Source organism: Plectropomus leopardus, chromosome 4 (genome assembly GCF_008729295.1).
Source record: "Plectropomus leopardus isolate mb chromosome 4, YSFRI_Pleo_2.0, whole genome shotgun sequence".
Taxonomy (NCBI): Eukaryota; Metazoa; Chordata; class Actinopteri; order Perciformes; family Serranidae; genus Plectropomus; species Plectropomus leopardus.
In genome coordinates this window covers 22,989,382-23,003,033 of record NC_056466.1, presented here as the reverse complement: position 1 = coordinate 23,003,033, position 13,652 = coordinate 22,989,382, and the positions used below count along the sequence as shown (strand labels likewise).

The window sequence follows — 13,652 nt, the reverse complement described above, 5'->3', positions numbered from 1 at the left end:
GCCTCTCTAAAGTCCCCCTCTCTACTCTTAACAGATTTTCACCTTAGGAGCTCTCTTAAGGGCTAAAATGCTTTGTGAATAACTTTTATCTTTGCAAGGACCCTGTCTTAACTTTGTGGGTAACGTCTTGGAAAACATCATAATTCTAAGAATGTTTATGTTATTTTGTCATTAGATACAGCTCTTTGCACTGGGAAGCTTTGTGAATACAGCCCCTGGTATCTGGGCTAATAAATGCATTTGTTTGAGCCCACCTGTCCTGATGTATCGGAGGGCTTCGCCACGTCTTTCAACGTTTGCAGGTTCCCATTGATTGGTTTTGTCCAAATATGTGGTTGCAATAACAGGTAGGGTCATGTGGATCATGTTCTCCTCTCCACAGCCTGAGGGCTGGAGGATCAAACTTTCCATTGATTTCCCACTAATGTCATTCTTCAATTCAATGACTTCCTCTTTGCCTGCAAACATTTCCACAACAAGAGAGGTCATGTTTTACCGCCAAGAGAATGTATGTCTCCTGCAACATTAACAATTTACACTAATGCAGAGGTAATACTGCAGGCACTTTACCACATACAATGCAGTAACATGCGTTACCTGTCACAGAGATCTGTGTGCTAGAAGGTGAGTTTGGAACAAGATCTGTCTTGGGAATTCCACTGTTGAGAATTTCCTGTTGTTTACCACCTGAAAGGTAGAAAGTGTTTAAAAGTTTTAAGATTAATTCACAAATAATTAAATATAATATAATAACTTTTTAATGAACAGGCCATTAATTACACAGATTAGACAGATACCCAATGTTGTGTGAACAAAACTGCGTACACTTTTGTTGTTTACCCTGGTGGCCATTATCCACCCAGCTGTCAATTCATTTTTAATGTAATTAATTGCAGTGTTACAATTTCTGGTAATACTATGTACTTATTGGCCAGTAAATAAAAATGTTATGGAACATATTACTAAAGTATTCAGTTTCGTTCCCAACAGTTTAGCTGCTTAAATAGGGAACTCACCCACACCCTTTTTCATAGGATCCAGAGGTACAATCTGAGGAGATTTTATCAATAAGCCTTCGGGCTGTAAAAACAACAGTTCAGTCAAACATCAGTAAACACAACTTTTTCTCCAACTAAACTCTTTAAACTGGTGGATGACAAAATCTTTGAGAATCTCAGGATTGGATTTGAATATAATTCTCTGAATCAGAAGCATCGCAGGTCAATTCAGAATCAATCTTAAATTCAAAATCATTCTTGATTCATTAAATAGACAAGAGGCCCTTTGTTCATGCACTGCGTTACATGATTCACTCATGGTTTCAGTCCACAACCCCCCTCGAAAAAAAATAGGGAAGAAAAAAATGCATGCATGCAGCTTATTTGTTAGACCTTAAGGAAAGTATGTATTGTACAATAGGGCATAAAGAATATTTACAGGAGGGATCTGATCAAAATGTCAGGATTTCATTGGATTGCTCAAACATAGGTGTAGCTAAGCCAATAAGGTAGGATACAGAGTTTGATTGGACAGTTTGTCTTCACTTACATCTCCTTCACCAGGGTTAAGTCAAAAGGAGGGAGATGAGGAAGAAAGGAAAAAATACAGCACAACCATATTTTTTTTGGACTATGGAGGAAAGGCACTACATGAAGTGGTCCTCTTACCACCACCTCCAGCATCTTCTTGACTCCATCACTGACATCTACGTCTTTAACAGCTGCTTTGACTTCAATGGGGTATTGTCCTTCCTTCGTGGGAATAACAATGAAGGGTACAGATTCTGTAGTATGGGGCCCAACTTTAACCTCCTTGCGATACTTCCCACGCTTAGAAGCAGCACTGCAAACATGTTTCTCCTCCATCAGATCCACACGAACCTTGAAAAAAAGATAGATGCAGAAGGAGGTTAGTTTTAGTTGATACAAGCTGATCAACCACCATAGGTGGATTATGAGACAACGGGCACCTGGACAAAGACATGCAAAGAGCTCCATTACGTTTCCTACTTAGGAGCAAGACACAGAGACTTTATGATGGTAAAACTCAGCCCCTTCTCACTCCCAACTCATCAATACCACTGCTTTGACAGAGATGTTAGCGTCACACACCGATGCAGAAAGGCACCCTTTGAGGCGGTATGATACACATCAGCGTTACCATTTGCCACAGCCAACTAGAGATGAAAAGTACCCAAAGGGTTAATGGGAGTGGGGATGGACGAGTCCAATAAACTCAGGACCTCCATCCACGAGCCCACTGTTTACGAATGTCAGGCCAAACCCTGATGTTTTATTCTAAACCTAACCACATTCTTTTGTTGCACGAGGAAATAAATGTAAAGTGGAAGTTTTTTAGCTACATTGTAAGTGTATTCTGAGAAAGACTGCATGAAACTAGCAGAAACTGTACATTTCCTGTGAAAACTGAGGTGTATTTTGAAAAGACTCAATGCATATAAAAAGCGTAAATTGACAAACCATCCTGGAATGTAAATGCCAGTTGCAGGACAGTACTTAGCGCATCATATTTAGAAGTGAAATTCCACTGACAAAGCAGCTGTATTTGATAAGTTGGGATGGAAATTTGTTGTTTTATCATAGACTATGTTAATAATGGACGCAGCTACTGTGAAATCACCCAGCGGCTTGTGGACTACCATTCTGAAGCCTCGAGTTCGGCATTCGGCCGTCACCCTCTTGGTGTCTTGGCCACGGACTGGTTCATGAAAAATATGGCTAACTCAAATGAATCAGACTTACAGTGGCAGGGTTGGGGCTATAGTTGTGGAGGACGGCTTTAACTTCGAGCTGCTCTCCACGGACAGCGGAGTACGGCAGCCGAAGATCAATAAAAAAATTCTTCCGGACAATTACTTCTAATGGCTCGGCCACACAGATACCTTCAAAAAACAAGGGAGGAAGAAATTAGGGGTAGTTGAGGAAACAGATAAACAGATGACAAACAGATGATTAAGGAAACAGAGAAACTGTAAAATGCAGGGTAAGCTCCTGGTTTTTAGGTTAGCAGAACAACTAAAACACAAGACAGATTTTAGTCCCTGAATCCTCACCGAGAGTTCTTGACAAGCTGATGCCAGTTATCTGCCAGGTTGTGATTGAGTCTTGCAAAGGAACATTTCTTGTGATTGATGTGGTGTCACTGAAAAAGAAAAATACTTTGAGGTGCAAAAGTTATAGTATACTAAGTTAGTTAATATTTTTTTTCTGAGCAAGCTTCAGTTGACTCACCAGTAAGGTTTACTGTCAGGGCAAGGAGGCAGGGTGATATCGTACCAGAGCCAACTCTCAGGGAATTTGGTGCGAGAAACTATTTCCTTGCTGTCCATGTAACTGTCATCCTCCTCACCTAAGGCATCATTGAAAATATTAATATTTTGATTGTTTTCTAACTACCAGTACGACCAAGAATAACCACCCGGGTCTTCATCCCATCCCTTATCCCCGTCTCTTACTGCGAGCTAGTCGGAGGCTATCTTCCTTCATCTCAGCTCGCTGAATTTCCATCTGCTTGCAACAGTACAGGAAGGCCTCCACACAGGATGCACCATCATTGATGTATTCGCTGCGCCTCTCACAGGTGTATGAAACTGGGGTTTCCCTTATGCCATCCAAACAACAGTCACGTTGAAGTTGGTCTTCATATTTACTAGCTGGAAAGAAAAGGTTGTTGCGGAGAGTTTTATTTTGAAACAGAAACAAGAGAGATTGAGTCAGACAGATATATTTGTATTTCCTCATGTCTGTGACAGAGACATTGAAACTGTAGTAAAAGGTGGTGTTGAGTCAATATGATTATCAAAAGATGAATTTCATTGTCTGTTTTTGCTTAAAAACTGCATGTGTCACTTGTAAAATATTGGAGAGGCTCCGTTTCTCTAGATGTGCTGCAGCTAAGCAGCAGCCACAACGCGCCTGATTCTTACTTACCTAAACTGGTCGTGACGTCGATTAGAGCGGTGGCTCGTTTTCTCCTGCTTAGGACTGCGCATTTCAAATCTGTAAATTCAACACAGACCATGTATGACATGATGTAAATATGCAAACCCCAGGTCCATACACACATCTCATCATTTTTATTTACTTGGTACAATATTAAAGCCTCTTGAGCCTAAAGAGGGGCATGTCCAGGACAGTTTTTGCTTGTTTGACACCAAACTTTGTACATATCCCACATAATGATGGGCCAGTGATTTATGCTTCACCCACATATTTTGGAACGCCATGACCAATGCACTGACGGGTGTAAAGAGGAAAGCGGTCCTGAGCAGTCTACTCTAAAGGCACCAGACTGCGGGGACTTCCCATGGTAGACTGGTGCTGGATACCATGTGAGTCATTTTACGGTACTTACGTAAACCAGACCTTGGCAAACCAGACCAAACTTTGACTTAATTACACTATTTTATATTAAGTAATGCCATTCAGGGGGCTCTAAAACTGTAGATAGTTACAATAAAAAAAAGGAAAAAAAGAAGAATTCAAGTGGAGAGTTAAATATTTTCACCTTCTCTGTAGGGAGTCCCAGAAGCAGTGTTGGTCACAAACAAAATCCCAGCATCGTAGAACACACCCATACCATCCTTCCCTCCACCTGGTGTGCAGCCTGTGTCATACGTCTCCACCATGTCCCACACCTGAGAAGGGTGGAAGTCATTCACACACTCAGTAATAGAGGCAAATAAGGTTTAGCATGATGTCATAGTATGTAAAAGAAGAGCATGTTGTCCTAAGGATGGCCCTCTGCTCTTCCACGTGTTTATATGTTTGAAGCATTTCTGAGCCAAACACTGAACCCCAAACTGGTTCACGATCGTTACGTGTGCCTTGCCTTGCAGGTCCATGGCCACAGATGTGTGTGTGCCCATGGGTTAATGAGAGGTGAGCATGTCATTTAGCATATATGACATTAGAAACATTTTCTTGTACAAACTTATTCTGGAAAGTATTTAAAACCACAAACTTACCTACTTACTTTATAACTACATGCAAGTGGAAGTATGTGAGCTTCTTGAAAGAAAAACAAATTCAAAGATAAAGAATATATAAGAAATTGCCTTTTTCTGGTTAAGCTGGTGCTCATTGTTTAGGACCAAGACACCTTTGTCAACTGCCACCAGTCCAACTGTGGCTCCAGGATCTCCTGTGACCTTCAGACGAAACGTGTTGCGAGGCAGATATGTTGACTGGGGCTGAGCTGGTTCCAGCTTCAACTAAAGGAGGAAGCAAACTTGAATTTATGAGAAATAAAATTGACATAGTCAGTTTGTGTGTGGGTGTATTGTTTACCCACTTAAACTCTACATTTGTGTTATGCGTCTCACCGAGCCCATGCAGGAATCCTCTGCATCCACCCAAACAGAGTCTGATACCACTTCATTATCATTTGCATGGTAATAGGCTATTATGCGGAATGATGGCAGCATGTGTTTGGTAATGGTGACTATCTTGGATATCAGCACTTGACCCTTTGTCCTGTAACGGTCGTATTTCACCAGCTGACCTCTGCTCAGGATCTAGAGACACAGAAAAGTACTTATCCAAAAATCACACATGCTGAACTACACAGGTTGTAAAAAGCAAAAAAAACCCCCACTCAAACATGTGCACAAACACACACACGCACAAACACACAAGGGTGTAAAGCATCCCTCACTAGCACTGTGATGTCTTTTTCTGAACTTTCCTCCCTTTTGAGGTTGAGGCTGATTTTCAGGTTTTCTCCCAATTTTACTTCAGCTGTATCCACACCTGCAATAACAACAGTCCAATTAGCAATAATAAATGAACAGACATAAAATGCTAGATACAAACGAAACCTTTTGTGGGAGTTTGGCTGCACTGCCAATGCCAAAACCATCATTATCTATCTGATATTATTTCAGTTCGTACCTATGTGGAGGTAACTGTTGCTGTTGGTGCTATATGGGATAGCTGTCATGTTGGCCGATGCTTGTCTTTCAGATGAAATTTTTGGATCCTTGGTCTTTGCCTACAATTGAACACACAGGTAAGCATACATACACAGTTGCATGGAGAGATGAACATGTGAAGTTGCTATCTACGGCCTAGCTCAACTGTGCCTACACATAGCCCCATTTCTTATTTCTACCTCTACCCCTAGCCTCTGATTGGCCCTTTACCCCTAATAATTAAACTTTCAATATTACCTGCCTACATTTGCAGACTATACTTAAACAGAGAATATAAATGAATAAATAAATGTTGTACAATCCACAGCAACTTACTGTCACTATCAGTGGTTCAGAATTTTCCTCTGTATTAATCGAAAGCCTCGCCATGCCATTCACTGCAGTGCGGCCCTGCACCTCACCCGGATCCACCTCCACTAAAACACCTTGTACTGGAGAGCCATCAGGATTCACAACTTCAGTCTGCCATCAAAGAAACAGTCAGGAAACATCCTAACTAATGGAAACAAGTTTATCGACAACCTAATACTATTATGGAAATACTGTAATCGTCTGTAATCATAAATAGTTTTTTTTTTTAATATACAGTTTGAAAGGAGATGAAAACCATCTGGAAAACTTACCACACAAATCAAAAGAAAGAAATTATAAGTTATTAAAAATGTATCTGATATTGTCCTGTATGGAGGACTGTGGAGAGAACTAACTTCAATGACATGTTAAACTTGTGTGTACTTTACCACAACATCAAAGGACATTCCTGGTTTGAAAAATTTGGGCGTTCTAGTGAAGTGGATGGTATAAGGTGATTTGACGATCTTGATACCTCTCAACTCTGCCTCCACCATTTCACTACCTGTATGAAGATACAGTACACACATTTTATTAAAGTACACACAATTATTAAAGTACAAACATTCTCACTTCTCCTCCCCCTGGTCTTGTTAAACGGATTTATAATGACACAATCAAAGAAACAGTTCATTTAATTTATATATAGGCAGACTACATTTGAATCATGCCCACTTTGAGGGAGAGAGGGGGCAATCCATCGCTCTTCATCAACTTTGTATTGTGGAGGTGCCTCATTGTCATTTACATATGTCGACTAACAAACAACACAAAATTACCTAAAAGTTGCTTTGTGTTGGGATACACTATCAACATGATAATAATTCATGTGTATATCAAGTTGTATTCATCATAAATGCAAATCAAAATGTAGTGTTAAGAGCCATTTAAGTAGTGTACCAAACACACACACACACACATGCATGCACAATCTTGTACTTCTAGCGATGTGAGGACCCTTATTGATACAATGCATTCTGTTGTCCCTAACTCTAACTTTAACAATCGTAGCAAAACGCCCAACCCTAACCTAAACTAATTCTACTCTGACCCTTAAAACCAAATCTTAACCTTCAAACTGGCCTTTGAAGAAATGAGAACTGGCCAAAATGTCAAAAATGCAGCAAGTAAAAGCACACACACAGGCACTTACACACATACAGTCCCTCTTTCTTACCGCTCTCTGTCATCACACCAGCAGCTACGTATATGGAACCTCCCACCAGGTCATTAATGTTTGGGAAGGTCTGTGTGATGTGCTCTTTCTTTAGTGTCAAACCCCCTTCACCTTCCTTTATCTAATATGACATAAAATAAAAAAATCGCATCTTGAAATAAAATAATTGGACAGTTGCTAGGTAGTAAATTTACTTGCAGATTTTGCAGCACTGATAACAGTCAAGCTGTAAAGCAAGCTGAGGTTTGTCCTTCTCTTCTTCTGATAGCCAAAAAATGATAAAGCAAATATGTGGGTACTAACTGGCACTCTCTGGAGAGAGCTGGGCAAGCTCTTTTTCTGACCACCATGCATAACTCCAAATACCCCGTAGGCCATCCCATCCACGTCTTCGCCAAATAGATACCTATAACCATAAATGATAGTGAACAGTTTGTTTTTTTCACAATAAGCTAAAACAAAATATAGAAAATGGTTATGGGTAAAATGTAACTGCAAAAAAACCAACCAAACAAAAAAAAAACAAAAAACAAAACAAAACAAAACAAAACAAAACAAAACAAAACAAAACAAAACAAAACAAAACAAAACAAAACAAAACAAAACAAAACAAAAAAAAGCCCCTCTACTTTATCAATCTACCAACCAAACCTGGTAATGCCATCAAACAAAAACCTTCACATACGTTGCTTTGACTTGAACGTGAGCTCTTGGCTGTCAACGTAGAAGAAGGGACTCTCAAGCATCAGTTTTAACCTCAAAACTGGGCAGCACTGAAAAATGTAATGAATTTTATTGTGTCCAGTCAGGCAGAAAGTAAAGTCAAGTGATACAGTAAGTAATAAATAAGATTAGGAGATAAAGAGGACATCTGCTTTGACTCACCATATTCTTTGACTTCAAACTCTGCAAAGTAGCTCAGCTGAGGTTTGCTGTGGAACCTTGCCACTATTTTCCACAGTCCGAAACTACACACACACACACACACACACACACACACACACACACACACACACAGACACACACACACACACACACACACGTTAAAATATGTCTTAGAACAGGGGTTAATGGTGGCCAGATTGGATCATGTGAAAACACTTGGGGGCCATCTGCTTCTTGCATCAAATGAGTTATTCAAAAACAGAAATCACAAAAAATACAAATGCAACAGTTGCATCTTTCACTGAAAATGTACTAAAAACAAACAAACTTTTCACTGCTCTTGAAAGTGACAGTCCTCACTGTAGACTTCTTTGCTGCGGTGATGCCTGCTACCTTGCAGAAAATGTCTGCTGCAAGGTAACTGCTTGTTTGTTTATCGTCTGTCTAAAAAAGCACATTAGTTCCCCTTGCGCAGCCCTGACATATCTCCATTAACCAGTTTTGACCAGAGGTTCTCATATAGGACCTTTTGAAAGTCACACAACATGTTGTGCCAGACATTGGACATGCCTGTCTTAGACCGAATTGGCTTGTGTAGTGGTATACAAGCTAATATACTAATGACATCAGCCTCCTGTTTTGTTGTTGGTGCAAATTAGTAAATGTTAGCATGCTAGCAAGCTAAGCTAAGATGTGAAGTAAACATTAAAGGTTACCTGCTAAACATTGCCATGCTAGCATGCCTTTGGACTTTTAGTCTTGTTAATATAATACAGTTGAATCTCCTATGCATTCAAGAAAGGGAAATTCACTACTAAAACAGGCAAATTTATTAAATTAAAATTAGGTCCTGGAAAAAAAATAGAAATACTAACCTGACAATTTCAGCAAGTAGGTAATTTCCGGAGTGGAGCCCTGATTTCAGAGAGACTGGATCAAGTGGTAAAATGATGCCATCCGGGCTCTGAAATGAGGACAAATTCAGCAAACATTGATTGAATAATAAAATTAAAATAGGTCCTTTAGTAGTGTTACTTTAAACACCGTACGTTTTCCACTTACAGAGTTATCCAAAAATAATAACTGGCATACGAGAAATGTTTCAACCTTTTTCGGATAAACTGAAATGATACTTGGCTGTGAAAGTCATCAGTCATCAGCCATAAAGTGGCTGAGCCTACTGACCTCAGTGGCCTGTCACTATCAGTCATATCACTCAGGAGGGGCCGCTTTATTGGAAGGCACCACCTCTGCATTGGTGACAATTACCAAATGGAAGCCAACATTACCAGTGCGGGTGTGACTTCTATGTTTAAATGGTTAGTTAAATGTTAAGAAAAATTCTAAAAGTTAGAAAAATTGTCAGCTGATTAAATGTTAAAAAAAAATCACATCATAATGTGCACAGCAGCAGTGATGCAGCCTGTGACGATAAGATAGAAAAGAAGAAAGGCAAGCAAGAAATAAAAGGTGAGCCACAGCAGCTTATTGACAAGTGCTGCACAGTGCAGACACAGGCAGTGAGTCCTGAGCCACAGACTTTTAAATGCTTTTCAAAGAGTGTAAAGAAAAGCAGAATGTGATCTCACTTTGAGCAAATTTTGGAGACTAAATTAAAATCCGAACTTTGTGATGGTGGGTTGTTTTTCTCCAATAGCACTAGAACAATGCAAAATCATTTCAAATATAAACACCTGACAGTGATGTCGAGTGATGCGAGTGACAATATTAGTGCAAGCCAGACTACACAGCTGCAACAGCAAACAAAAATTAGAGCTTTCGCTCTGAAAAAGTGTGAAGTCATAGAAGTCACACCCGTCAGCTGAATTTAGTCAGTTTTGCACAACACTAATTACTCGGTTTCAGGTCTCCAGTGATTGGTCAGGGAAAATCAAATCCACCACTGAAATCAGTTAGAGTGGATGCAATGTTAGACTAAAGATGGAAACTGATACTGTGCAAGGACTGCTTATCAGTCGGTTGGTCCAAGACTTTCATCCTCGACAACTTTAACTGACATGAAATTTTTCTACAGATCCCCCAGAGGAATCTGAATGACTCCGGTGATCTCATGACTTTTCCACTTGCACCACTGACGTGGACATTTGTAGTTTGGAGTGAACAGCAATAAATGCACTGTCATGAAACATTCACGGCCTTACTTCTTGGTCTAGTGCTGTCATTAAGTCAAAAATTTGCCAAACATCTTAGCTTATATCTAAATACTTGCAAACCATTCCCATCAGCCTCAGGAGTACTTTTGTGCTAATTTGTGATGAGAGCATGCTAACATGCTAAGCTATGATACAAATTTAAGGTGAAAGTTTGAGAATGATCTGAAATTATATTGCATATAAAAGATATAATACAATACCATAATTTCAATGGCAATAGTAGCATCAGTTTTGGGTTGTGACATGCCCTCTCTACAGGCTCCATGCTGGGCGTCACTGCAAACATCCTGTGAAATAAATGATCTGAAACTGACAGAAATACATACCTTTTTCAATGGCAATCATGTGACTTAGTAGCATCAGTTTGGGTTGTGACATTCCTCTCTACAGGCTCCATGCTGGGCGTCACTGCAAACATCCTGTAATAAACTGACAGAAAGACATTACTTTTCTGCTTGAAGGTTGAAATATCCATTCCAGTCATGTGACTGTTTTAAAAAAGCTTAAATTAAAAAAACAATAATTAGGGTAAGTGTTACAAAAGCAGATGTTCTGTTTCTCAGCACTGATATGGTATTGAATTTACCTATGCTGTTGGGGGTGTAGAGAGTCTTGTCGGTCTGGATGTAAATGTACCCGGACTGGAAGGACAGTAAGACGAGTTTCTCCAGCTCTACATCGGGGAACCGAGCTTTCAGGTACACATACTGCTTTTTGTTAGGATCTGGACTGAAGTCTCCAGCAGGAATCTAAGACCAAGAGACACAAGAATCACTGCGCGAGGAGCAGGACAGGGTATATCATGTGCATTTATAAATGCTAAATTTAAACTTTTGTTTGATTTATTCTCTAATTTGTAGTCATAGTAGAAAAAAAAACTCAACAAAGTGATGAATTCCAGCTTTAAAAATACTATATTAGTTATAAACAGTATTGGGGCAATGAAACCGAGTAACAGTGAGATGTATCTGAGTATTTCTACATTACCACGACTTCTCCGAAGTCTTGGAATTTTTTTGCACTTGTAAGGGTCACAGATGTGGAAGTCAGCCTTTTGCTTTTGGTGGGATAGTTCTCTACGATGATTTCTACTACGATGTCATTATCATCAGTGCAGTCTTGACACTCCACAAAGATGTTTACAGGCGTTCCTACCCGCAACAAGTTGGGAGCAGACATCACCTTCCTGCACATTAATGGGAAAAATAGTATTAAAAGTCAATGCACAGAAAGACCCACGTGCTGTTTAGGCTGTACTGAAACTTGCTTACAAACTCAGGAATACTGACAAGCTGTTTTTTTAATGATTTGCTGATAAGTATTTTCTCGGCTGTTATTTGCATAGGTTACAGTTTTGGTTCAATTAATTGGCAAAACAATATTTTTTTTTGGCAGATATGGATCTTCTGCTCCAGCACATATACCACATAATGAGTGATCTATTGATTATCTTGACAAAGATCCAGCCCTGAATCAACAAAACATTTCATCATTTTTGAGGACTCTGTTTGCTGGGTCTGGTGTAATGCATCCCTGTGCAAATTCAAAACAAAAGTCAGGCCGGTTTACGGGAATCATTTGAAGGACCACAGCATGTGACTTACTGGAGCTGCTCATTATGTAAGACACAGGTGAAATGCAACTTTAACCTAAGTCCAAGTTAAATTTATACTGTCCATCTTCAATCCTAACCATGCATCAATAATTCTTTACGTTTTTGCAAATACTGGTAATACTTGGTTTTATTGCTGCTGCCATTACAGTTTTTCTCAACTGGCAGCACATACACAGTTTTCTCCTTCCATCTTTTTCCCTTTAACCTTCTCCCACCTCTTTGAGCAGAAAATCAAGAAAGAAAACTGCAGATCGACTTACATTGGAGATTGATCAGCCAGAGAAGTCAGAGAACAAAGGACCAGAAAGGCCAAAAGCCAGAGCTGAGTCCTGCACATCCTCCTGCTTGGTCCCATATCTGCTCTCCCACTCTGCTGCAGTGCTCTGCTTTTACACACACACACACACACGCACGCACGTGCACACACGCACGCACGCGCGCGCGCACACACACACACACACACACACACACACACACACACACACACACACACAACCATATATATATATATATATATATATATATAATTTGGTTTGTTTATGGCAGAGCCCTTTACACCTCATAAATGAACATGATTGTATCTAATGTTTTGAAATTGTTACAGAGCACTTGAGAAAAACTGTAATGGCAGCAACAATAAGACCAGGTTTTGCCAGGATTTGCAAACACTCAGTGAAAAAAAGGGTAAGGATCAAGATAGTTTATTAATTTTTTTTAATTGATTTATTACACCAGATCTGGCAAACAGAGTCCAGAAAAATTTTGAAATGTTTGGTTGATCCAGGGCTGGATTTCTGTCAAGATAATCAATAGGTCACTCATTATGTGTGAAGTCCAGCAGAAGATCCTAATCTGGAAAAAAAAAATAATAATGTTTTCTTACCAAGAAAGATGAGAGATTTCATACATAGAGAAAACATGCCACTGTTGGTGTTCTTTGTGCCTGAAATTTTAATCTGGGACAGGTCACTTTGTAATCTGAGGTACTCGTAAAAGGAGAAGAGACTTGATTGAGCAAGCTAATAATCAGCCCATTTTCTGTTATTCTTTATTATAGAACTTTTCTTTTATAAATTAGTTATTCACTTTTATCCCTTAGTTTGCACACAGCCCATCGGCTCAAATTTTTGCTGTACTCCCTTCCCTTTTTGCCGAAGCTGGTGCCATAGTATTCTGTATTACATTTCACTGAGTTAATTATAGGTCAAGTATATATCATGTTTTAGCCAACTAATGACTCTCAGGTTTGTACACGATTAATAACTACAAGTGACAGAGGGAAAGAGACAGAGAGAGTGATGTGTACAGAACATCTTCTACCTTTTAGGCAACTGCAGAAGCTTCTGTGCGCACATTATTCCTATTTGAAGTATTTGAATGACTGTCCCAGGTTACACAAAGCATGCCGTCTCACATTCTCAATCATATTTGATAAAGTAAGACAATGTAAAAATGTTTGCAAAATCAAAACAAAAAATTATAGCAAATTTTCTTGTG

General features: G+C 39.5%; 1 protein-coding gene across 1 annotated transcript in view; it reads right to left on the bottom strand.

Moving 5' to 3' along the window:
- LOC121941806 (complement C3-like) overlaps positions 1-12,510 on the bottom strand; it is a 29,104-nt gene extending 16,594 nt beyond the window's left edge. The window contains 18 exon segments of the mRNA XM_042484682.1: positions 5,078-5,233; positions 5,345-5,536; positions 5,677-5,771; positions 5,913-6,012; positions 6,269-6,415; positions 6,694-6,809; positions 7,482-7,602; positions 7,785-7,887; positions 8,167-8,182; positions 8,185-8,233; positions 8,235-8,254; positions 8,367-8,449; positions 9,242-9,330; positions 10,741-10,788; positions 10,917-10,969; positions 11,127-11,289; positions 11,528-11,726; positions 12,416-12,510. Of these exon segments, the coding sequence (XP_042340616.1) occupies positions 5,078-5,233; positions 5,345-5,536; positions 5,677-5,771; positions 5,913-6,012; positions 6,269-6,415; positions 6,694-6,809; positions 7,482-7,602; positions 7,785-7,887; positions 8,167-8,182; positions 8,185-8,233; positions 8,235-8,254; positions 8,367-8,449; positions 9,242-9,330; positions 10,741-10,788; positions 10,917-10,969; positions 11,127-11,289; positions 11,528-11,726; positions 12,416-12,510 (1,845 nt within the window).
- Positions 12,511-13,652: the final 1,142 nt, after the last annotated feature.